At 53.4% G+C, this 22,520-nt stretch overlaps 1 protein-coding gene across 4 annotated transcripts in view; it reads left to right on the top strand.

Moving 5' to 3' along the window:
- Positions 1 to 22,520, top strand: part of ZBTB16 (zinc finger and BTB domain containing 16) — a 53,107-nt gene that overhangs the window by 25,337 nt on the left and 5,250 nt on the right. For 3 of the 4 annotated variants that reach the window (XM_053996853.1, XM_053996852.1, XM_053996851.1), the window contains exons 3-4: positions 1,522 to 1,619; positions 9,682 to 9,768. In XM_053996853.1, coding sequence (XP_053852828.1) covers positions 1,522 to 1,619; positions 9,682 to 9,768 — 185 coding nt within the window. Of the gene's footprint in view, positions 1 to 1,521; positions 1,620 to 4,926; positions 6,249 to 9,681; positions 9,769 to 22,520 lie in introns of those variants that run through there. The other variant, XM_053996855.1, reaches the window with a different exon arrangement.

The following is a 22,520-nucleotide window of genomic DNA, read 5'->3' as shown; positions in this document are numbered from 1 at the left end:
ACTGATCCTGCTTGGAGTCAGAGCAGCAGCTGCTCTGCACCAATAAAAGTTACACCTCAGGGGAAGTACAGCAGGAGCTCACAGGCACATGGTCCTCGCAAGCCTGCACAGCTGGGGCTGAGCCCTCCCGCGAGAGGGTCCACATCCAGCCCTGGACAGGACCATTCCTGTTTTGTCTTTGGCAACAAGGCAATAGAAATACTCTCATCCTGCTGCGGCGCGATGATAAATGGTGGCTGCGATCAGAGGTCAGCACACAGCTATGGGCTGTGTTACTCCTCAACACACACAAATACTTCTCTGTTTACAGCATCCGATGTTGAAACTTTGCACGTGCTGCTGTCCTGAGTCCTCCCCAGCCACAGGTCTGAGTAGCTCATGGTGACCAAGAGCTGGTGGGCAATGCCCCCCGAGCATTTGGGGCTCGGGGGCATTGATCAGCATGGCTGTCCAGCACAGAGCCAGGTGGCTTTGCAAAGAGTCTGTTTGTCACCAGTGGAGGTGGCAAAATAAAGCACTAAGCCCCCATTCCACATGTTCTGGGCATTGTGTCCCTCTGTGCACCCTTAGCAGCAGAGGCTGTTGTGAGGACCGAGCCTCAGGGTGCTCCCCGGTGGGTGGTGGGGGCTGAGCAATGGTTGGTCCCAAAGGGGAGGGGAAATGGGCCTGGGGGGCTGCCAGGGCTGTCTTGGGAAGGAGATGGGACTGGGTTGGGTTGTTGGTATTTTCAGACTTGGACAGTGCTCCTTTAATGCTGACCTCCTTTAAAGGTCATTCCACTTGGTCCAGGGCTTGGTTACCCAAAGGTGGAGCATCAATGTCTTCACAGCAAGGAATGGGCAATAATGCAGAATCTGGCCACTGTGGCTGAGCCTGGCACCCGTGGCTGTGATCAGTGCCTGTGGGCAGTGCCCTGGGCAGAAAGGCCCCTCCTGGTACCAGGGTGTGGGGGATGCTCAGCCCCCCGGCACGCTGTGGGGTGGGAGGTGCAGTCAGAGGTTGTGCAATGCCGCCCGGGCGTAGCTCCGTGTGTACCTGGGGCTGCCAGGAAACGGTGAGTGGCATGTTTCCTGTTTGTGAGCTGGTTTTGTGTTTGTTGCTTGTGATTTGTGTCATGCTGAATTTGGATGGAAATTGGGATTTGGTTAGAAATGCACACAAACAACCTCTTAAAATGGTCGGGGTTTTTTTTGGAGTACAGTGCCTTTTTCAAAAGCACTCAGAACATGGGGAGGGAGTTTGCCAACATAGATTTTGCCTTAACTCCAGACTTCAAATTCATCGAGTTTATTAAAAGACTCCAACAACAGCAACAATGACAAACACTGGCGGGGAGAGGGTTGTCTCCTCACTCCTGGGGAGTCACATGGGACCCCCCATCCGTGCCCTCCCTGCAGCGCTTCTCAAGCCAGCGCTGACTTTGGGCAGTGTGTGAGCTGCAGGAAGCACCAGGCGGTTTCTCCGTGTTGTTTTGGGTCACTTCCCCCATCTCAGGACTCACCCCTCTTTGTTTTCCCCTAGGAAGCTGCACAGTGGGATGAAGACATACGGATGTGAGCTGTGCGGGAAGCGGTTCCTGGACAGCTTGCGGCTGCGAATGCACTTACTGGCTCACTCAGGTGGGTTGGGAGGGGGTGCTGGGCTGGGGATGGGGGCTTGCTCTCTCTGTCCACCCAGGGCTGCTGTGGCCGCCCAGATCACACGTCTCCTCTGCAGCAGACACGTGCAGAGCCGGCTGCACCCTTCCCCGGGCAGCACATTGCAAACTTGTTCTCCAGTGCCCAGTAATTTGATTTATTTAAATTTTCTTTTTTGGAGTTTGTTTTCAGTTCCTTAATTGTGGAAATATTTTCCAGACTAAGCAGCTTGGAATAACAATCTCTACATGCCACGCAGCTACTCATGGTCAGTCCTGCTTGTAGCGTGAGCATTGTTTCCACCTCGGGCCCCTGCCGCAGGTTCGTTAGCAAAACTGCAGAATTAGGCATTCTCTGACTAATGAATCCAAGTAGCAGGTTCACAGGCTGCAGGGCCTTTAATTAAACAGATAGGGGAGGGCTGGAGCGCTGCACTGGATGGAAGACTTGTGCTCTGCAAGTCCATGTCAGCTGATGTTCCCCTTGGGGGGGCAGTCCTGGCACAGCTCGGGGTCTGATGTGGGGAACTGGAGACAGCCAGGGGACCCCTGGACCCTGACACAGTCAGGATTCCTTGTCCTCCTGCTCCGAGGACAGACCTCTGGGGGGGCAGGTACTGTAGCCACAGATCTACTTGCATGTAGCTTGGCAGGGAAGCTGTATTTGATTTTAAATGCTGTTATACACTTTTATCTATTTTTTATCTGTTTTCATTTTTTTTTTCCCCACTTCCTCTTTTTCCTCGGGGAGGGGGGTGCTTACTCTGGCCAGTTGCAGCTTTCTGATTTTTGGTCAATAGACCCAGCCCTGACCCCATTCCCATCCCAGCATTTTTTGGGCCAGGAACCAGCTCCTCAGGGTGCCTGCAGACAGCAGCAGGTTGCTGGGGGAGGTCCCCGGGATGCTGGTCCCCCCCAGGACTGGGGCTAAGGATGCTGTTCCCCCCAGCACTGGCACGCACGGCTTGTGTTTGTTATGGTCGCGCTGGCTCACAGCCTGTCCCTGGCAGGCAGCCAGCTTTGTGGGTACAGTATGTACAGTGAACGCTGAGCCAAGCTTGTCATCGCACAGGATTAATTTTTTTCTTTTTTTTTTTTTTGTAAATCCGGCGAGGACTGGGGGGCGGGGAGAGCTGTGCCTCGAGCTCGCAAACAGCCGCTGTGAATTCCAGCGCTGTTATTTATTAAAGCAGGAGACCTTTGCACCTCTTCCCTCGCCTCCCCCCACCACCAGCCCTGGACGCAGTGAGGTTGTGCTGGAGTGCTGGTGCAGGGCTTGTTTTCAGCTCTGAAGGCGGCTTTGCCTCCACACCAGTGGACCATGTGTTTAACTGGGAGTTCGCAGTGGGATGGCTTGTGCCCCCTGGCACCCTTCTCCAGCCCCAATGCCAAAGGGTTTAAGGGGGTTAACATCTGCAGCTTCCCCATCCAGGTGTTGATGGGTTATGGTAAAGGTTCCTATTGAGGACCTGGTTAGGGACCAGCCCTGGAGGGCTGTGGTGCTCTGTGGCAGGCTGGGCTGAGCACACAGTGCTGCTGTGCCACAGCCTTGCAGGTGCAGGGTAGGTACTTGGCCCCATGTTGACTCTCAGTATAAAGTGTAAATGTAAAGCCTTTAATGCCATGCAAAGTCCTTCCCTACCTGCTGCCTGCGCTGCTGGCAGACGAGCTCTCAGAGATCTCTAAGGCTGACATGGAGAGTTAGTTGCCCTTCTCCCAGAAAAGCAAATTGTCAGGGAAGGCAAGGTGGGAGACCCAGCTTGTTGGTTCTGTGGTTCAGAGCAGCACTGGTTTGACCAGGAAGGCTGATCCCAGCACTGCCGCTCCCTCAGCCGCGTCCTCGCCAGAGCTGATGCCCAGTGGGTGCTCATTCTCAGCTGGATGCTGGTTACTCAGCACCTGCTGTGAGCTGGGTTTGTTCCCCAGGACAGGGAGGAAAGGCGGTTTCTGTCTGTCCCCGGTTGCTTTGCCTCTCCATCCAGCAGAAATGGCTGCTGTGGAGATGGCTGTGCTGCCCTTCTCCACTCTGGGCTGGGAACAGTGGGAATAGCCGATAGCGTGCAGGGATGCTCACGGGCAGCATGGGGAACATACAGGGAGCAGCCCTGTAGACCCCTGCCCTGTTGGTTCACACCTTCCCTCCCCACCCAAATCAGGAGAGGCTCCATCATCAGGAGAGGCAGAAGAAAGCCCCCAGCTCCTACTGGGGGATGGACGAGCTGTCCAGGGAGCAGGGGTTACCAGGGGAGTGGGGTCCAACGTGCTGGCAGGGCTGGCGCCTCAGACGGAAGGGAACGGCACATCCCACCCTTGCCTCTCTCTGCCCAGCGGGAGAAGAGGGGGCTCATGGCGGGCCGCGCACCTCCGCCTCTCGAGCATCGCCCCCTCTCCCGCGGGGTGGGATGTGCGGGGCCGCTCGCCCCGGCCGGGACCCGCGGCGGCTCCCGGGGGAGGCCTCCGCCCCCCCGCCCCGGCTGGCCGGCGTCCCGCGCTCGGTCCCGGGTGATGTCAGCGGCCTGCCGGCAGGTCTGGATGTTCTGCCAGCGTTCCCGCGTTTATGATCATCCGCAGATGTGCATCCAAGAACACACTGTACCCACAGCAGAAATTAATGCAGGCTTGACTGCCGGCCAAGCCGCGCACACGGGGGAGAGGAAGAAAGAAAACAAAAACTGTTTAATGCTGTTTATAAATTATACACTGGCTGATGAAAAATACATTTCTCTTAGCCCCCACCCCTCCCCTCCCCATCCTCTCTGCCTCAAGAGCCTGAACTGAGACCAGAAAATTATGGTTTGCTTTTTAGCTCCTGTTTTGGCCGGGTTCCTGGACCTGGCCGCTGGGTTGAAGCCAGCTTCTTGCTTCTCCCCGCCCTCACCTGATGAAATACGTTTATTTTTCACCCACCGTCTCTCACCGCTCCCTTGGTTTGGCCGCCCTTGTTACTGACATTACTGACATTATTGATGCTATTGATGTTATTGAAGGTGGGGTGCAGAGCGGGGTGCCAGGAGGGGTCCACACGCCCAACACATCCAATGTCCATCCATCCGTCTGTTCCCTCACAACGTCCGTGGCCATCACTGCCCACCTGCTTTCTGCTGGAGGGGGGAAACTTCCCAAACTTCCCCCAAGGTTGTGGTGCTGGAGACCCCCCCTCACTTGGGCTGAGAGGCAAAAGGGGCAGGAGCCCCCCCATCCCTGCCCACCCCTCCCCACACGCTCGCCAGCCATTTACGCAGCTTTTGTGTTGTTTTTAATACCGCTAATGTTTATCATTTGCCCAACAGGCTTGACAGATTTTGTTTCCTGTCGAGCGGCGGCGGTGGCAAAGCCCCCCCGGTTGCCAAGGAGCCGCCTCCCCGCACCGTCACGGGCTGATTTGGTATTCCGCGCGGCGCCCCGCCGCATTTCTGTATGCAAGACAAAGTGTTTTGATGGAGGACGATTGCAGGAGTGTCTGGAGGCTGTTTGGAGTTTTATGGGCTGTGCAGTACGCGCCGTGCTCGCTCGCCGTGCGGGGCTGCCAGGGATGGGGTCTGTAATTTTTTCCCTGTGGAGAGGATGCTGCTGGAAAGAGTGGCACTGGCAGGGGCAGCAGGAAAGGGGGTTGTGTAAAAACCTGCCAGTTTGGGATGCCAAGTCAATTATTATAATTAATAATTTTAATTATTATTTTTAAATGAAAACACTCCCTGCTCCACCAGTCCCTGTGTGGTGCGGGAGTGGGTGGCACTGCCTGGGCAAGGCTGGGTGATGGTGTTGCCACTGACCACCACCTCACCCACCCCCAAGCCCCTGCTCCATCACTCCAGGTGCTTTCCCAAGGCTCTCCAGGGCAGCCCGTGAGATGCTGCCACAGCATCCTTCTCTGACAAGTTTCCGGCACTCCAGCTCAAGGTCCCTCCTCACTCTCTAATGCCCACACCTCACTTTTTCTGATGTTAGTTATTACCTTTCCGTGGCACTTTGGGAAGCAGGAGCTGAGGCTGACTTTCCAGGCCTGCTCTGCAGCTCTTTTTTAAGCCCTTCTTGGGTTTCTCTACAGTATTTTTTAAGCACAGAGATTTTCATGACTTGTCTCTTCCACTTGGGTGAAACAGGGGAGAAGGGAAATAATAATAATGATAATAATAATAATAATGGCAATAATAAAAATCTGAAAGCGGCTTGATGTGGGCAAAAGAAGAAAACAAGAGAATGGGATAGAGAACAGGCTAAATTTAAAATTGTAATTGGCTGACTTCCACAGGCTTGCGGGTGTTTTAATGACTCATAATAACTTCATTTAAAACCAGCTGAGCAGAAAATAGATTGGAGAGGAGCCTCAGGCCATTATGGATTTGTTTTTTTTTTTTTTTTGACAAGCTCTGTTTTCGGCAGCCAGGAAGGCACTCGCAGAGGGCTCGGCTGCTGCGCTCCCCGAGTTGGTGGTCTGCCCAGCAGAGATTGTATAGAAGCCGGGCTGGCTCTTCTCTTTTTATCCCTTTTTTTTTTTCACTGATTAAAAATAGATGCCTTGAGGTATTATTTTAGCATGGCTGTGGTTTGGTGCTTTTTTCTTTGCACTTCTGATGTGGTAAACGGAACATAAATAAAATTGTTTTTGAAATTACTGAATTAATTAGGTAGTAAAGCAACGGCAGTGCATAAATTTTCTTGCCAATTTTTTTTTTAATCCATATTTCCCCCCTCACATCTCCATCTTCTCACCAATTACAGCCTGTTAATAATATACAGTCCCAAATTTTTATTAATCACTTCTGCTGAGGGAGGGGGTGTTACATTCTACTGATGGGGCCATTGTGCCAAAACAGCAGCGGGGAAGGCTGGATCCTCCCCCACCACTCTCCTCACCAATTTCCCATCTTCCTCCTCCCTTAGCCATCTTCCTCCTCCTCCAGAGGATGCTGGCAGTCCCTCTTTTTCCTTTATTCCTTCTCTTTTCCTGAGCTAGAGTTCAGCGTGCCTCTTCCATAGCCCCACAGAAGTTTCTCCTCCCCAATAAAGTAATTAATGATGGGCGCTGGGAGGGGCTGTTGGGATGATGGTGGCTGAAACAAGATGAGCTCTGCCATCCAACCCAGCGAGCTAAGCCCAGCTGGTTGGGAGGGAGCTGCAGCCCCTGCCTGGGTCGTGATCCACGGGCCATCATCCCGCTCCCGAGAGCCGCCGTACGGCCCGGCAGCCTGCTCCCTCACATTTCCTGGGGGGGAAACTAAATAATAGAGTCATAGAACCATTAAGGTTCAAAAACACCTCCAAGATCATGAAGTCCAACCTGAGTTCTGCCCCTCCTTGTGGCTTTGGTGGCACTGCAGACCTGGCAGCTCTAACCTGGCTTGGGGGGCACATGGGGCGGCAGTGACTGCGCAGATCACACAGGATGGAACGAGCAGCAGCTCCTCACCCGTTTGCGCCAGCGACCTTTATTAGGCAGGGGCTATAAATTTGCTTGTGCGGATATAAATGTACGGCAGGGGGGCTGGTGCCAGCAGCAAGGCTCGCGCCGAAACACGGCCGATGCTTGGCAGCACGCGGAGTCCTGTCCCATGCCGTCGATAAGATCATCTGGAGATTCTATATGTTGTAGGCGATTCGAGGTGCTGGCTAAATATACCCTGCCCAAACCTGCGCGTGCCTTCAGAGGGGCTGATGGTTTCTGTTTAAAGCAGGGAGAAAGGCAAGGGGGGGGGGAGAAGAGAGCCCTGCCATGAGCTCTGCTTTCCAACGTGTCCTGCTCCCTTTCATAACAAACATCAAGCCGTGGTGGTTTTTTTTCTGAGCCCTGTTATAATAAGCTCAGATGTTGGATGACATTTTCCCAGTGACTCACATAGTAAAATTAACCTTGAACTATTTACATATTCAATCACCGCCCTCCTCCTCCTCCCCCTCCCCGCCGGCGTGTGTACATTACAGGAATTCTGGCTCCGTATCAGTTTTTTGTTTTGCTGATGAGAAAAGAAAAAAAAAAAAAAAAAAGAGAGAGAAAAAAAAAAAAAAACTCCCCCCGCCTGGAGTACACATCTACTTGAGGGAAAGAACACGCAGTCCTGGCCTTTGGAAATTGGCAGGCGGCGTGCTGTTCCCGCGCTGATAAGAGGTACTGTAAATAAAACTGTACGGCAGCGCCTGCTGTAAATGCCCCGCGTCTGTACTCATTGTTCTGACAGCTCCGGCTTTTTTTGGGTCCGCTGTTTTGGTACACACTGTGCTTCCTTATGTAAGCCAGTGCGCCCGGCTCCTCCCTGCGTTCGCCCTGTTTATTTTCGCCTCGCCAGGAATTTTTCCTCCCCCCCTCCGCCCGCCCCCCAGCCAGATGCTGGCTGCCTTTGCCTCGCCTGGCTGTGCCTCGCTGCGTCTCTGCGGCCCCTGTGGCCGCAGCTTGCGGAGGGCACCGGCACGTCTCTCTTCCCCACTAATCCCGTGTGGAAATGGGGGAAGTGAAAGCAAACCCCGTGTTTATCAGGACCGTGCTCCGTCTCAGCCTGCGGGTGCAAGCCCCTCCAAGCAGCGGATGCCCGGGAGTGCCGGTGCAGGGAGGGGCACGCTCCAGCAGCTGCCCTGCCCGGGGAGAACCTGTTGCTGCCGCAGTTGTTGCATCCTCACGGGCCGTGGGTTGCCGTATCCTCGCGGATCGCGCTTGGCTGCGGTGGGGCCGGCGGAGCTTTGAGTGGCGATGGAGAGCCATTGCCTTGGCAACTGCCGGCTGCGCGTTGCCCGCACCGTGTGCCGAGCGGAGGGCGGCCCGCGCTGCTGCCCTATCGATCCGGCCCCTCGCCGCCCCGGCGGCTTCTCCCCATCCCGGCGCCTTCATGGACACGCTCTTCCTCTCCCCGCTGTGCCTGGAGAGGGGACCTCCGGCAGTACCCGCATCCCAGTGCCGCACGTCCCTGACGGCGTGCCGGGCGCGTGGTCCCTGGCAGTGGCAGGTGTGAGGGAGCCACCCCGGAGCACCCCAAAGTTTGGGTGTGTTTGGCCCTTTGGAGCTGCCAATGGCCCAGGTGCACTCGGGTTGTTTTGAATGCAAACTTGACATCGCAGCGAGGGCGGCGGGGAACAACATATGCACAGTAAACAGGCAGACTGTCATATTGATTAACAGATGAGACCTCTATTATCGATCAGCTCTTGGCGAGAAAATTTATCACTTTTAATTTCGCCGCTGCCAAATATTTCTGCCTGCGAGCCAGCCGTTACCGAGACAATTTAAAGGCAAAGGAATTCTCCTTTCAATGCATCTTGTGATACCTCTTTCCCTGTTGCCTTCTCTACCCACCTTTCCCCAGATCCCACCCTGACTGTGGGATGGAGGGCTCGGTGGGGTAGGAAGGAGAGGGGAGAGGCAGTATGGACCCCTGAAAATGGGCAGCACAGCATTCTGCGAGGCAGTGCCCCCAGCTCGAATGCTGCTCTGTAACATTCAGCTCCTCACAACAGATGAATCAAACCTTGAAATGGGGCCGTGGCTTTGTCCCGCAGTGCTGTTGGATATGGTGTGTCATTAATCTGGTTTTATCTAGAAGTTACTTAACTGCTGCTGGGCGTCCTGGGTTTTTCCTCGCCCAAATCAGCAGCACGTTGATAGTAATTTTCTAAGAATTGCCCCAAATCCCACATCTCTTTCCAGTAGTCAGAGATGCCTCTGAGCTTCTTGCTCAGTTGTCGCATTCCAGCCACATCCCTCATCAGGTGCATCTTTGGCTACCAGCAGCACCAGCCACGATGGGAAGGGACAGGAAACCGATTGCAATTGGATAAGTTGCAGTGCTAATTAAATGCATTGATATGCAATGATTTTAAAAAATAATAATAATCTTTTCCTGGCAAGCAGCTCTGTATTTTGCTGTGATGTTCAAGGAACGGGAGCACAGGGCTGAATGAGGCACTGCTTTTGCTGGCTGCACAGGGGACGTTAAACACAAAACCTCTCCATGGCGCTGGTCTTGGAGTGTTAATGGCAGCAGCAGTGTCCAGGTGCAGGGTCAGGTGTGCGTCCTTCTGTCCCTGGAATAACCCTCCTCTCCCTTTTCTCTCCGCAGCGGGTGCCAAAGCCCTGGTCTGCGATCAGTGCGGCGCCCAGTTCTCGAAGGAAGATGCCCTGGAGACGCACCGGCAGACGCACACCGGTACGTGGCCCTCCCCTTCCACCCTTCAGTTAGGTGCAGGCTTTAACATTTGGGCTGCCTTTGCCACCCTTTGCCCAACAGAGAGGAGGACCTTCTGCAGTTCCTGCCTCTGCGCTGCCCAGGCAGCCCCAGTTCCTCTTACACTAAAGCACAGATTAAGGCATCAGTGGGTGCAGTGCTGTTACACCACTGCTCAGCATCAACATGGGAAACAATGGCACAACAAATGTAAGGTCGTTTCTCCCCTCTGCAAGCAAAGCTTGTCCCTTTCCAAACACCTCCCAGAAGTTGTTTTCTGCCATGTTTCTGCTCTGGCACTTCCCAGTCCTTCAGTGATGCCGCCATCAGGGACACAAGGATCTCTTCAGCCTCTTGCAAAAGCTGCTGTGCCTGGGAAAGGTTTGCCTGGGGGAATTCACAGCTGGGCAGACCCAGGTGGAACCCTTCACCCTCCAAATCTAGACTGGAGCAGGACAGAGCGCCTGCTCCTCCTGTGCTATATCGGGAGCAGTTTAACTGAGCACAGGTTCGTCTTTCAGTGCTTAAAGCCCTGGTATAAATGCCACTGGCAGTGAGTTTGTGCTCAGGGCTGGCACAGAGAACCCGGCCAACTTCACGCTGGGGGTGTGAGGATGGATGCAAAGTGCTGTGTCACCGGGCGGGAATGGCTCCGGCTGTCACCCGGGCACGGAGCTGTGCTGGCCAAACACCAGTCCATAAATCTTAAAGTACTTGCCCTCCCTGTCCATAACCATGCAGTTGGAGGCTGGGTTTTGCCATTCCAGGTCTGTTTGGTCCCTCTATGCTGTGGGCTGAGGAGAAGAGCTGTGAAGGGGCAGCCAGCACAGTGAGGGACTGGCTGCACAGGGCTGAACAACCCAAGCCCAGGCAGGGGGTTCAAAGTGGCCAAGCAAATTGCAGCTCGTTCCCCCTTTCCTTCTATTTCCCAGACCCATTGAGCATCCTGGGGTGACAAGTGGGAGCCCAGCCATGGAGCTCAATGATGCCTTCACCCCAAACCATCCTGCAGATGCAGAGCAGTTTGGCTAACAACCCTGACATTCCTGTAGAGATTAAACCTCCTTTGTCTGGTGAATCCTTGGGACTGGACTGTGCCAAAGCTCAAAGGGCAATGGGCAACCAGAGCAGGGGGACATGGTGACCCAAGGGGATCTTTTTATCACTGCCTCCAGCTGTAAACATGGCAGAGAGGGGATGAGAGGCCAGGGCAGCCAAAATGAATCATTTCCTCTCCTCTGCTGGCATGGAAATCATCCCTCCCCTGCCTTGCTATAATTAACCCCCTTCCCAAATAATAGCATCTTCCAGAATGGGTTTGTTTTGGACATCATTCCTTTGCCCTTAACTGCAGGTTGGCTGGCAAAAGACCTTCCAACTTTCCAGATGAAAGAAATGCATAACCTTTTCTGGTAGAGAGGCAGGTAGAGGCCTTCAGGGATGGCATCAAAAGCTGAACAGGGTGTCTGGTACAGGCTGACCAAATCCACCCACATTACTCAAAAACAGTGTTCAGGGGAGATGTGGGACCTCTCCACAAGAGTCACTGCTTCCCCATATGACCTACAGCTGTGCAGCTTTGTGCAGAAGATGGAGGGTTCTCAGGGTTTTCTTTCAGCACATGTGGCTGTTTCTCAGGTGGAGTCTCAGCACCCAGAACCCCCTTTATGTTATTTCCTTTCCCCACTGCCCTCCCTGCTGCTTTGAATGATGGTAACACAAAGCCAGGCTGTTGTATATGTGCTGCTTCAAGCACTGCTCATCTCCACAGCAGAAAACTAAGACCCCACTTCCTGAGGCAAGGCAAAAAAACAAGAACAAATACAAAAAAATAGTTCCTGCTTGTAAGCACGGCGCTGGCAGTGCTGTGTGCAGCCCCACAGACACGGGGCCGAGACGCCCTCTCCGGGTGTGCACTGTCCTTGGCCCCCGTCCCACTGCAATAGGAAAAGCAGCAACTGTTTTGGCTCATCTTCCAGGAGCACAAACTTGGTGCTGGGGAGGAGAGCATGGAAAATTCCTTACCCTTCTCCTCAAATGTAGAGGAAAAAACAGAATGCATTGAGATGGCAGCCTGAGTAGCCCCAGGCAGCACCGCTGGGAGTCGGGATGTGCACACGAGCGGTGCTCGTGCTAATGGGTTTTGGGCTCGTGCCGACGTTTATAAATATCAGAGGTGACTTGTCTCAAGTTTCCTCCCGTGTGCCAAGGCAGTTAGCACACGGCAGCCGGTGTCAGTCAGCGGGACAGCACAGATTTACTCCTGACCCAATTTCACGTGGGCATGAGCAACACCCACTACAGAGCATGTTTGCTTCAGCAAGTAGTTGGCTTTTTGATTTGTGGGGTTGGCGTGCCCCTGGCCACACCACTAAGGATGGAGCAGGACCCTTCACTCTCCCTTGCCCACATCCCCTGGGCGTATTCCCTTCCTACATCCCACACTCGCATTCCTCATATCCCTCGTATCCTCTGCCCTGAGACACCAGTGGCAGAAAAGAATTAATAAAACCAACATGTAACTGAAAATTGAAAAGCTCTATATCTTCCCCCCTTTTCTTCCCCCCTGTTTTTTTCTTTTGCTGGGATGTTGGTAGCATTTTGATTTAATAGTTGGCCAAACACAAGGGTCTATTTTATTCAGAGTTTACAGGCCTCAGGGCTGTTATTCCTCCAAATTTAATAGCATTGAAATTGCAGGGTTGGCGATAATTTGCCTATCACTTTCTGCTCTCCCATTGATGTTTATTGTCAGCGGGATGGAATCTCAATCCGATTCACTTAGATAACATGTCTGTTAAACATTTAGATAATTGTGCCATCATTAACTTGTCACATTATTTTAGAGATTCAAAACAGTCGTGCAGTATAAGCGGAGGTACAAAGGGAGAAGGATCTGGCGCGTGAGAGCAGGAACCCGGGAGCAGAGGTGGCAGGATGCCCCCGCGCTGGGTCCCATGGCAAGTGTTGCTCAACGAGCACACAGGGATTTTTTAAAATTTTTTAAATATTTTTTGTGTTATATGCCAGAGCGCTCGGTGTTTTTCCATAGAAGAGCATCCCAGCAACCCCATTGCTGGCTTGGGTTTGCCAAGGACTGCGTGGGAGCCTGGAGGAGGTGGAGGGGGCATTGTGCCGGAGCTGCACTGTCACACGGGCAGGCACCACCCCTGCTCTTGGCAAATGTACATTGAGTCAAATTTATTATATATTTGTCTTATCTCCTCACATTTGCTTTGCTTTCTCTGCCTCAAAATGGTTCCAGCCCAAAACCTTGCAGTGATGCTGCAGATATATGGCACACTGCTTCTTCCAGTGTGGAAATGACAGATTTTGAGCAAGTGGAACATAACATGTGAGTTTGGTGATGTGAGCTATAAATCACACTGAAAAACAAATTCTGTTTGCCTCACACTCAATGTGGCACCACGATTAATGGTCAGGCCAGTGTTCCACTAGGATGCTGGCATGACTCTGCCACTGGCTGGGGCTTGTCTCGATGGTGCCACTGGCCACCAACAGCCATCTGCAATGTCCCTGCTCCAGCAGCAGATTTGGGAAATGCTGTTTGTGGCTTGTCCTGCTGCATCCTCTTCCACATTTTCATCAAAGCAATGTCTGGCACAAGCAACTGGCACACTTCCTTACCAAAACCCAACCTGACATCCTCTTGGGCTGCCTGTGACTTTCTGTTACCATTTCACAGGACTCAGGAGCGTTTTCTGAGAGCAGCCCAACGAGACTTTGTGGGGAAATACCTCCGGATGGTGCTTTTCTCCATAGCTAGAGATAATGCACTGTGGTATTGAGTATGCTTAGAGGTAATTATCCCTCCCGTGCTGCCTCGGCTCCGCAGCCCCGGCGGGGGGAGGGCGCGCCGGCGATGCTGTGCTGTGATGGACAGTCGATGTTTCCAGATTTTCTCTTGGGTGCAAGAGTGGATTCTGGATGCTCAGGTGCTGGCCCCAGCTCACAGAGGGTCTGGGGGCAGTGGGTCCTAGGGGCGCAGCACAGAGCCCCTTTGTCTGACAGTAATGTCCTGTGACAGCACTTGAAATCTGAGTCCCGGCGCGCATTCCTGCAGCCGGGAATCTCCCTGCCTCCCAAACCACGGCTGCTTCTGCCACTTTGACAGCAAATGGCAGCAAGAATTCCCTGTGCCCCTTGGTGCACACATGGGGAAATGTGATGAGGCCAGGCATCATGCAAGCTGGTAGATTCACCAAAAGGAGTGAGGAGATGGGAGCGTGGCAGAGCCATGCAGCCACAGTGGCATCGGGGCCAATGGTCTGCCTTTAATTTTCCTGTGCAAATACTATTTAAAGCACGATGAGAAAAGCCCTCTCGCTAAGCTACGGAGAAATCTTTCTTGTCCTTTAATTCTAGATGAAGGGGATTAGTGTGAACATATTTAACCTCTGACCCATGGACAAAAGCATTATCAAATTTAGTTGCCAAGTGGCTCCCCATTTAACCAAACCAGTGCGGTATCACTGCAAGTTTTTTTCCTCCCTCCCTTGAAAGCTTTTACATCTACTGTTGCCCTGGAGGGCCTTGGCAGCCTTCCTTTGCTGGCATTCAGGGTGCTGGTCAGAGCCCCATAGGGGAATACAGCGTGACATGGTACTCACTGCTAGAACCCACAAAGGCTTCACAAAGCCAGCCCCCCAAAAAGCAAAGCCTTCTGTAAACAGGGCTGGTTTCTCCCTGGTTTCTGCATGGCCAACTCAGCGCTGGCCACGCGTAGGCCTGTGCTGGCACAGAGGATGCCTGGCCATCTCTCCAGAGCACAGAGAGATGTCTCTGTCCCCCTTTGCTCTGGAGCACAAGGGATCAGCTACAGCAAGCTTGAGGATGCTCGGCATTTCCATGCTGGGCTTTATAAAAGAGGGATGAAACACGGTCTCAGAGGCGGCCGGGGTCTCCTGGTCCAGCAGAGGAATGCCGAGAGGGGCCTCCCGTCAGGAGCCGGTGTCCGTTTACAGTGCATCTCTCATAAACCCGGCGGCGGGGGCGAGGGCAGGGGGACCGGCCCTCCTGGTATGTGATTGATTATCTGGTATTTATGCCATTGAGGACTTTTCAGCGGCTCGGGGTCAGGGGGTCATCTCATGTGTCTTGCTGCAAATCCGCTTCCTTTTGTACAGTGCGGGCTGGGTGAGCAGACACACAAAAACAGCTTTTTCTTTTCCTTGGGAAAAAGGGGAGGGGGGCGGGCTGGTGTCAATGAATTTTTTTTTTCAGCCTTTCCTGAATAGTGTCCTTTTTAATTCCAAAGAACTTTTAATTAAAAGTAGCAGGAAAGTTCATCTCGACAAGGTTTAACTTACCTTAGCAGTTACTTTTGTCCCCCAGGATTCGCGTCTCCCCGCTGTACAAAAACCCCCAACAACTGGGGGCCAGGCTGCCCTCGGTGCCGCTCCACGTCTCCCCGGCTTTGCCGATGGGGCCTTTTCATCTTTTCTCTTTTTTTAATGATGGGGGTGCAGGAATAATAAGCAGATGCTGCGAGTCCCGGCTTTGTGCCTCACGGCAGCCGGTCGCTCCACTGGCCAGGCTCTGCCAGGCAGCCGCCTCAGCACCAAAAAGGTCATTTTGTTGGTTGGGGTGTGAAGCGGGGCTTCGTGACAGCTCCGTGGGACTAGAGGATGCCAGAATGGTGCCACCTTGAACAGGAGAGATGCACAAGTGGAATGGATTGGCAGTGGGCAGGTGGTGCTCTCTGCCAGGTGGGATGATGGCAGTGGTGATGGTGATAGTGGTCTCCCATGGAAAGACCTCTCAGTCTCCTCACCAAAGCTCTTTTTTTTGGGAGTTGGAGCTGTTTCTAGCACATCAGTTAAACAACAGTTCAGAAGCAGTGGGGGAGATACTCTGGGTTTTCAGCAGAAAGTCAGATTGTTTTTTCAGCTGATTTCAGTCCAATTTCCAATGGGGAAGAGGAAATCTGGGAAGCTGGTGCAGTGATGACGAGTATGTGTGACAGCTTCCCATCTGATGCAGTGGTCAGAAGTGCCACCATGATTTGCTGGTTGTTGCCCCAGAGAAACTGGTTGTCAGGAAGGGCAGAGATGTCCCAATTCACAGCTTCTTGGGAATAGCAAGGATGACTCTGGCATTCTCCAGAATCGTGTGAGCTTAGGGAAAAGCAGCACAAAAGGGAGGTGCTGCACATAGATGTTCAGCTACCAGCTTACTGCATTTGGCCAGGTGATGTGTTTTGCCAGGAAAGGGGGCAGTTTTCCATCAGTACCTTTAGGGCTGGAACAACTGAGTGATGGTTTTTGCCAAGGATGATCATGAGTCTGCCTGAATGGGTTTAATATGTATTGATATATTTTGATAGATATTCAGTACAATAAAAAGGCTTTGGGGTTACCACTTTGCAGGGAGGATGTGCCTCCAGCTTCGGCCAGAAGGCTTTAGGGACTGCAAACGGCTTCAAACAACTGTTTGGCCTGAAAAAATGGAAATTGGGCTGGAGAGTACAGCGCACCATAGGTGTGAAGCATCCACAGTGCAATCCCAGGCTAGAAGCATTAAAAGCTCAGGAGCCTCCCACCTCCCCCAGCCAGGAGGTGGAAATGCAATAAAAAGGATTGGCCCTTAAAAATTCCCTCTGCCAGGTTTGCATAGCACTCAGTTTCTTCGGGAAGAGGAGGAAACGCTGCTCAGGCTCTGTCAGTGTGGTCTGGGGTGATGTTGAACACATCCCTTCCTTCTAAAGCCTGGGGACCACATTCAGGTAGTAGACTGAGGAGCAGAAGCAGCACTTTCCAGTGCTGGAAGAAGGGGTTAGGCATACAACACCCCAGGGTGGCTTGTTCTGGGAACAGGGGTGTGTCTGGACCAGTGCTGTCCCCCAGGAGCATCCCTGACAGGCCTGGAGCTGCCCATATCCCTTGCATTGCGTCTCCATGGTGCACTCAGCATCTTGCCCTGGAGATGGGGGACACGTTGCAGTGCCCATGGCAGCTGATCCCACGCCCTCCCAAAAGCACATTTCCCACTGAACGCCCGTTTGGGCCCACAGGCAGCCGCGGAGCTTCACCCAGCGCGGTCCAGCTGCCGCCGTGATTGACGCAAAGCCAGTCTATAAATAAAGTCTTTCTCTCCTCTCATAAAGACTTTGCGGTTTAGTTTGCTTTCAAGGTCAAGATCAGACCTTTCTAAATAAACACATATCAAAGGATCATTAGCGGAGCAGCACTGTTAAATTGAGATATTAACTTCTGTCAGCCGCGCGTTTCCTTTTTGTTCTGTAACTCGCGACTGCAGCGGGTTTTTATTATTTTGGCCCTAGGCAGTAGCATCTGGCTTCTGTAGAGACTGTAAAAATTAAAAAGCAACACAAATCATTGCGAGAGAAAAGCAGTAAATTCAATGATAAGAATTTAAAATTAAGATGTTTCGGCGCTTTTATATTCTGCAAAACATGAAATGAATGAGTTGTGTGCCTGTTGCCATAAAGCTACCGCCGCTAATCGTCGCCTGGCTCCTTCCCTCCCCGCACGTGCCCTCATAATCACTTTGCCTGAGCAATCGGAGGGAACACGGTGAGGGAAGGTGGTGATGATGGCAATGGTGACAGTGATGGAGATGGAGGGTGCTGGGGAGGGCACAAGGTGCCACCAACTGGGCATGGGGGAGCAACGGGCCACCAAAAGGGAGGCGAGAAGGGGATGCTCTTGTCCCACCGTACTCAAAGGAAGACAGAGAGGTCAAGCTACAAGGGTGTGACTAATGAGCCAGTTCACGAGGATACGGGACCACATTGTCCCCCAGGTCCAGATGGCCCCTGGAATAAATCAGCCCCAGCAGGCATGAGCTGCCCATGCCAGAGCTGCAGCTCAGGGCCTGACACGCATTACCCAGGCTGCTGCGGGCACCAGCATCCCATACATCCTCCATGTGCATCCTGCCCTGGGCGGTAGGGAGAGCAGGAGTGTGGCTGGGTGGGAAGCAGCCCTGTGCATCACTGCAGGAGCAAAAAATGAGGCATTTATTTTGGGGGGTTTGTTTGACCCTGTGCTTGCAAGGTCAATGTTGTGCAACTGCTCTGAAACGCCAGAGTTTTCCTCAGCGTTTGTAAAAGGGTGAGCTGGCATGGAGGCAGCAGGCAGTGCCAGAAGCTTGCCCTGCCCTCCTGTTGCAGCCAGAGTGTCCACATCCAGCCCAGGAGGAAAACCAGCAGGGGCAGGAGAGCAGGCGACGTCGGCTGCTTTTTAAGAATTAATTTTCCATAGTTGGTTAAAGTTGGGAAGAAAGCTGTGCTATCTCTAAGTAAATAATAATAATCAAACAAATGCCCCCTTGGGAGAAGTTGCCTTCCATAAAGATGTTAATTAGCACAGAAGCCAAGCTGTGGAGTCCAGAGGCAGCCTTTGAAAGTGGGATGATTTGGTGACTCTGGCACAAAATGCACACATTTCCTGTGTTTATCTTATGGGGGTTTTCCCCCTTCTCCACTGAACCATGAAGGTTGTAGGTGCTGTTTGGCTCAGCACAGTGATGAATGCCATCACCTCTCAATAGCACTGGAGCGGGTGGCACCACGCGACACGGCTCTGCACAGCACCTCTACATGCAGGCAGGCATCTGCAGGTGTTGTGTCCCAACAGCAGCATTCAGGGAGGGCTGTGGGTGCACTTCGGTGCTGCCACCAAAACCACCTTTTCGGGTTTCATAATAATCCTGAAAACAGACTCTGAAACTGGGTTGATTTTCTTACTCTGCACATGCATCCACCACCATCCTGGGGCAAAATGCAGCCTTGGTGCTGGTGCTACCCAGGCCTGCGCTGGTGCCCGCTTTTCAGGTCGATGCCAGCAGGATGTGCACAGTGTTCCAGGGTCCCTTGTGGCAAGCTGAGCTGGGCACCTTCAGGCTGTCCTTCAGGCCAGCTGTGTCTGAGCTTGGGTGCTGGAGCTGTGACAGGGATGCTCCAGGCAATGTGCCCCTTGCTAGCACTGTTGCCTCTCCCAACCTTTCTGTAGGCAGGGCTGAAAAGGAGGGTTCTCTGCCACTCTCTGGCCACCACTGCCAATGGCACCTTCCTCCCCAGTGCTGCTGTTCCTGCAGCTAGGGCCTGCAGCTTCCCCTGCAGCAGCAGCCAGCAGTGTTGGCTGGGAGGTAGAGGCTGGTAGAGAGCCTTTGACATGCTGACAAAAATCATCAAATGTCCCTGAAATCTCATCTCAGGAGTGCCAACAGCCTTTGGGCCCCTGCTTTGCATGGCCAGGGTGCTTTGGAGCCATTCACCTTTGTTGTAAGGACAGCAGCAGTGTCAGGTCACCTCTGGCACATGAACCATGTGAGACATGGTGTTAAACATGAGGAGTGAAGGAGGGAGCCTTGTGGAAGACCCTGAATTATCAGGACTTGAGCCTAGGGTTTGGGGGTTTTAGGGTGCATGAAGCAGCAACAGGCTCTGTCAGCATCCTTTGATGTGAGCGTGCTCCTGCCCCTGATATTGCTGGAGCCTCCCCAGTGTGCCCCTCCCCAGCCTTTCATTCCACGTTCCTGATTATTTCAACAGTGGATGGATCTGTTCATTTTTCAAGTCTGATAAGGTGGGTCTGAGGACAGGCAGGGAAAGATGGCAGTGTTATGAAGAGGGCTCAGGGAGGGACAGTTTGGTTTGCACATCTCGATGTTGGTGCGGCGAGCCTGGGGACTGCCAGCCCCGTGCTGCCACCATGCTGGGGCTCAGTGGGGATGGCTTCACCAGCATAGTGGCACCACTCCCTTGGTGCCCCCTCCCCTGCTGCCACAGCATCCCCGAGTCACCCCGTTCCCCAGCCACACAGGTCTGGGCTTGGCAGTGCTGCCAGGGCTCTGGGGGGCCGGCAGGCCAGCACACGCACGCGTGCTCTAGCATGGGGGGAAAAACTTGAAGTCAAATGTCTGAAAGTCAGATCCCTTTTTAGTATGAATTTGCTGTATCTCATTCTAAGCACTAATTCCAATTTAATTGCAAGTGGCCTGAAGCCTCTTCAATAGGAGTAACAAATGGTTTGATTTTGTAAACTTCATCAGACTGCATTTTAAATGCGACACACTAGCCCGGCTCGAATGCCAATGAAGCACTGAAGTAGCTCTCTGTTTACTAATTATCCGTTTTTACTTCAAGCCACGCTGGCTGGCTTGTCTGATTAAATCGGATTTGTGGGATAGAGAACAGCTAGCAGAGTTTTCTCTATAGTAAACGAGATTGAAACTATGGCCCGCCTGGCTGCACACTGTAAATTATATTTCCTTTTAAAGGGGACGTGTCGCCTTTCTCCTGCAGTGCACCTCCCGCATCCATAAACTCCACCAGGGCCCAGTGCCGAGGGAGACCCACCCCACCCTGCCTCCCTCACCCGTCGCCACGCCGGATTTTAGTTTAATTCCTGCTCTGGCAGAGGCAGCGGGTGGGGGCGGTGCTGCAGCATCCCTCGCTGTGACTCGGACGGGGCGCGCTGTCACACGTCGCATCTTGCTCGTCATCACGTCTCTGGCGATTGCGCTGCTTTGGGACCAAGCTGCTGGAGAACAGGGATGTGCATCTCCGGGCTTGCAGCCATAGGGTTTTCCCTCCCTCCATCAAGCATCCCCCCACTGAAAATCAGTTTTGGGACCACCTTGTATTTAAAAAGATCCTGCAAGGTGTGGCCAACACGCTTAGCAAAAGAGCGTCTAACCCAAATCACTCCAGCTTCCACCTCGGAACCCTGTGGCAGCGCCAACAGCTGCCCCACTAGTGGCTTTCAGCTGTTGGCACAGCACTGGATCTGGCAGGGACACAGAAACTGGGGATGGTGGGCAAAGGTGGCAGCTGAACGCAGCGTGCGGGGCTCTGCTTAAACCTTCCCAGTTGCTAAGACTTCAATTCTGCGAGCTTGACCTACGCCGCCCCCTCCCTCGGTATCTATCTTTGTGCCCAGGGGCTTTTTATATTTTAATTTGCTTTTGAACGTCCTGCAAAATTAATGGCGTGCTCGGGGCCATTGTGCTGTGTACAGTAGAGGGAAGGGCCGTCGGCGCCCGCCGAGAGCCAGCGCGTTTCCCGGGGAATGAATTGCTCGCCCGCCTTCACCCCTTTTAATTGTTGACAGTAAAAAGCGTTTAAATGCTGCTTAATTTGTAATCATCTTCCTGCAAAAAGGGGAGAAACCATTAAAATGTCAGGGAAATGAATAAATCCGTCTCTCACTGATTTGGGGTGGCAGCATTTCTTTATCTGGGGTGATTTTTCTTCCAATGGCTGAGGGCTGGCTCGAGGCTTCTGTGGCTGGAACCCAGGGATGCACTCACGACAGGACACAGGGCTGAGTCCTGTGGCACCCAGTGTGGCACCCTCTCAGGAGTTTTGCTATTTTTTCCCACTTCCCATCCTTTCTCCAAAGGCGGGATGTAGCTGACACGTAGCCTAAAAAAAAAAAAAATAAACAAGCAGCTTGAAGGCCGGCAATGGGACGGTGCCCAGCAGACCCCGGCGTGGTGCCTGCCGCGCCCCTTGGCTGCTGGAGAGTGTCACCTGGGAGCCTCAGGGCTGGGAACAAGCGCTGCCTGAGCTCCGTGCTCGTGTCCCACTGCTGGGCTCAGTGCTGGGATGCAGGGCCACCTCCCACATCCTCCACCTCTGCCCAGCCGGTGTCAGCCTTTGTGTCACGCAGATGCTCTGCTCTCAGAGCACGGCTGGAAACGTGTGTCTTCCCAGGCCATGCCAGCACACACTGACCTCCCAGTCTGGGGTGTTATTTACTGATACATTACTCGAAGAAGAAGAAAAAAAAGGGAGAAATTAAAAACGGCCTTTTGCAGGTCTCAGGAAGCAGCACCTGGGGGATGCCCAGCTCCAGCAAACAGCCCCGTCCCCCATGCGTGCACGAGGCAGCTCGTCCCCATCCCTGTGGCTGCTGGAGTCAGCCCTTTTTTTTTTTTTTTTTTTTTTTTTTTTTTTTTCAAGCGGGGGCCAATTAGTTTCACAAATGAGGGCCCTACGGTGCCAGGGAGGATTTGTTACGGCCCCGCGCGCCGGCCCGGCGGCATTGTCCTGCCCTCCGCCCCCACGGGAGCCCATTGTCCCCGGCCCCAGCGGGGGCTGCTGGCGGCAGATTTATCGGGGCCGGCGTCCCGCCGGCCAGGGCCTCCGCTCCGCAGCTGGCCGCGGCGCTGGGGGCTCAGCCCCGGGGACCTTTGACCCGTCCTGCTGTCACCGCCGGGGCCGCCGAGGGCCGCGGGGCCACATACCTCTTGGGATTTGCTTCGCACTGCCCGTTCGGGGCTGCTTGCTTTTTGCTTTTTTTTTTTTTTTTTTTTTTTTTTTTTTTGCCTTTTTTTTTTTTTTTTTTTTTGTCTTGGGAGCGTTTTGTCCGCAGCTGCGTGGGGGGCACATGAGCCCACAACCCCCCAGGATAAATCCCTGCAGGGGGAGAAAGGCAGCTCCCATGCGGGGCCGCCTCTCTTGCTGCTTTTATTCGCATTTCTCTGTGGCCTTTTTCAGATTTCAGAGCATTTTTGGGTAGCCCAGTGCAAGGCTGAGACTGAGCATCCCCCCAGGCAGCCTCTGCATCCCCACCAGGACAGAGCTGACAGTGGTGTGCCCCCACACACCTGGGTGGGTGATGGCACAGTGCCACAGCAGGTGACGGGGTGGACCGAGATGCTCTCCGGGATGCCCGTTGCCCATGGTTCCCGAGCTGGAGGCGTGGGTCTGCCCAGGAGCATCCTTCCCTGTCCCCTGCCTG

This window comes from Vidua macroura, chromosome 22, assembly GCF_024509145.1.
Source record: "Vidua macroura isolate BioBank_ID:100142 chromosome 22, ASM2450914v1, whole genome shotgun sequence".
NCBI lineage: Eukaryota > Metazoa > Chordata > Aves > Passeriformes > Viduidae > Vidua > Vidua macroura.
The sequence above is the reverse complement of the archived record's forward strand: the minus strand, read 5'-3'. Positions and strand labels throughout refer to the sequence as shown.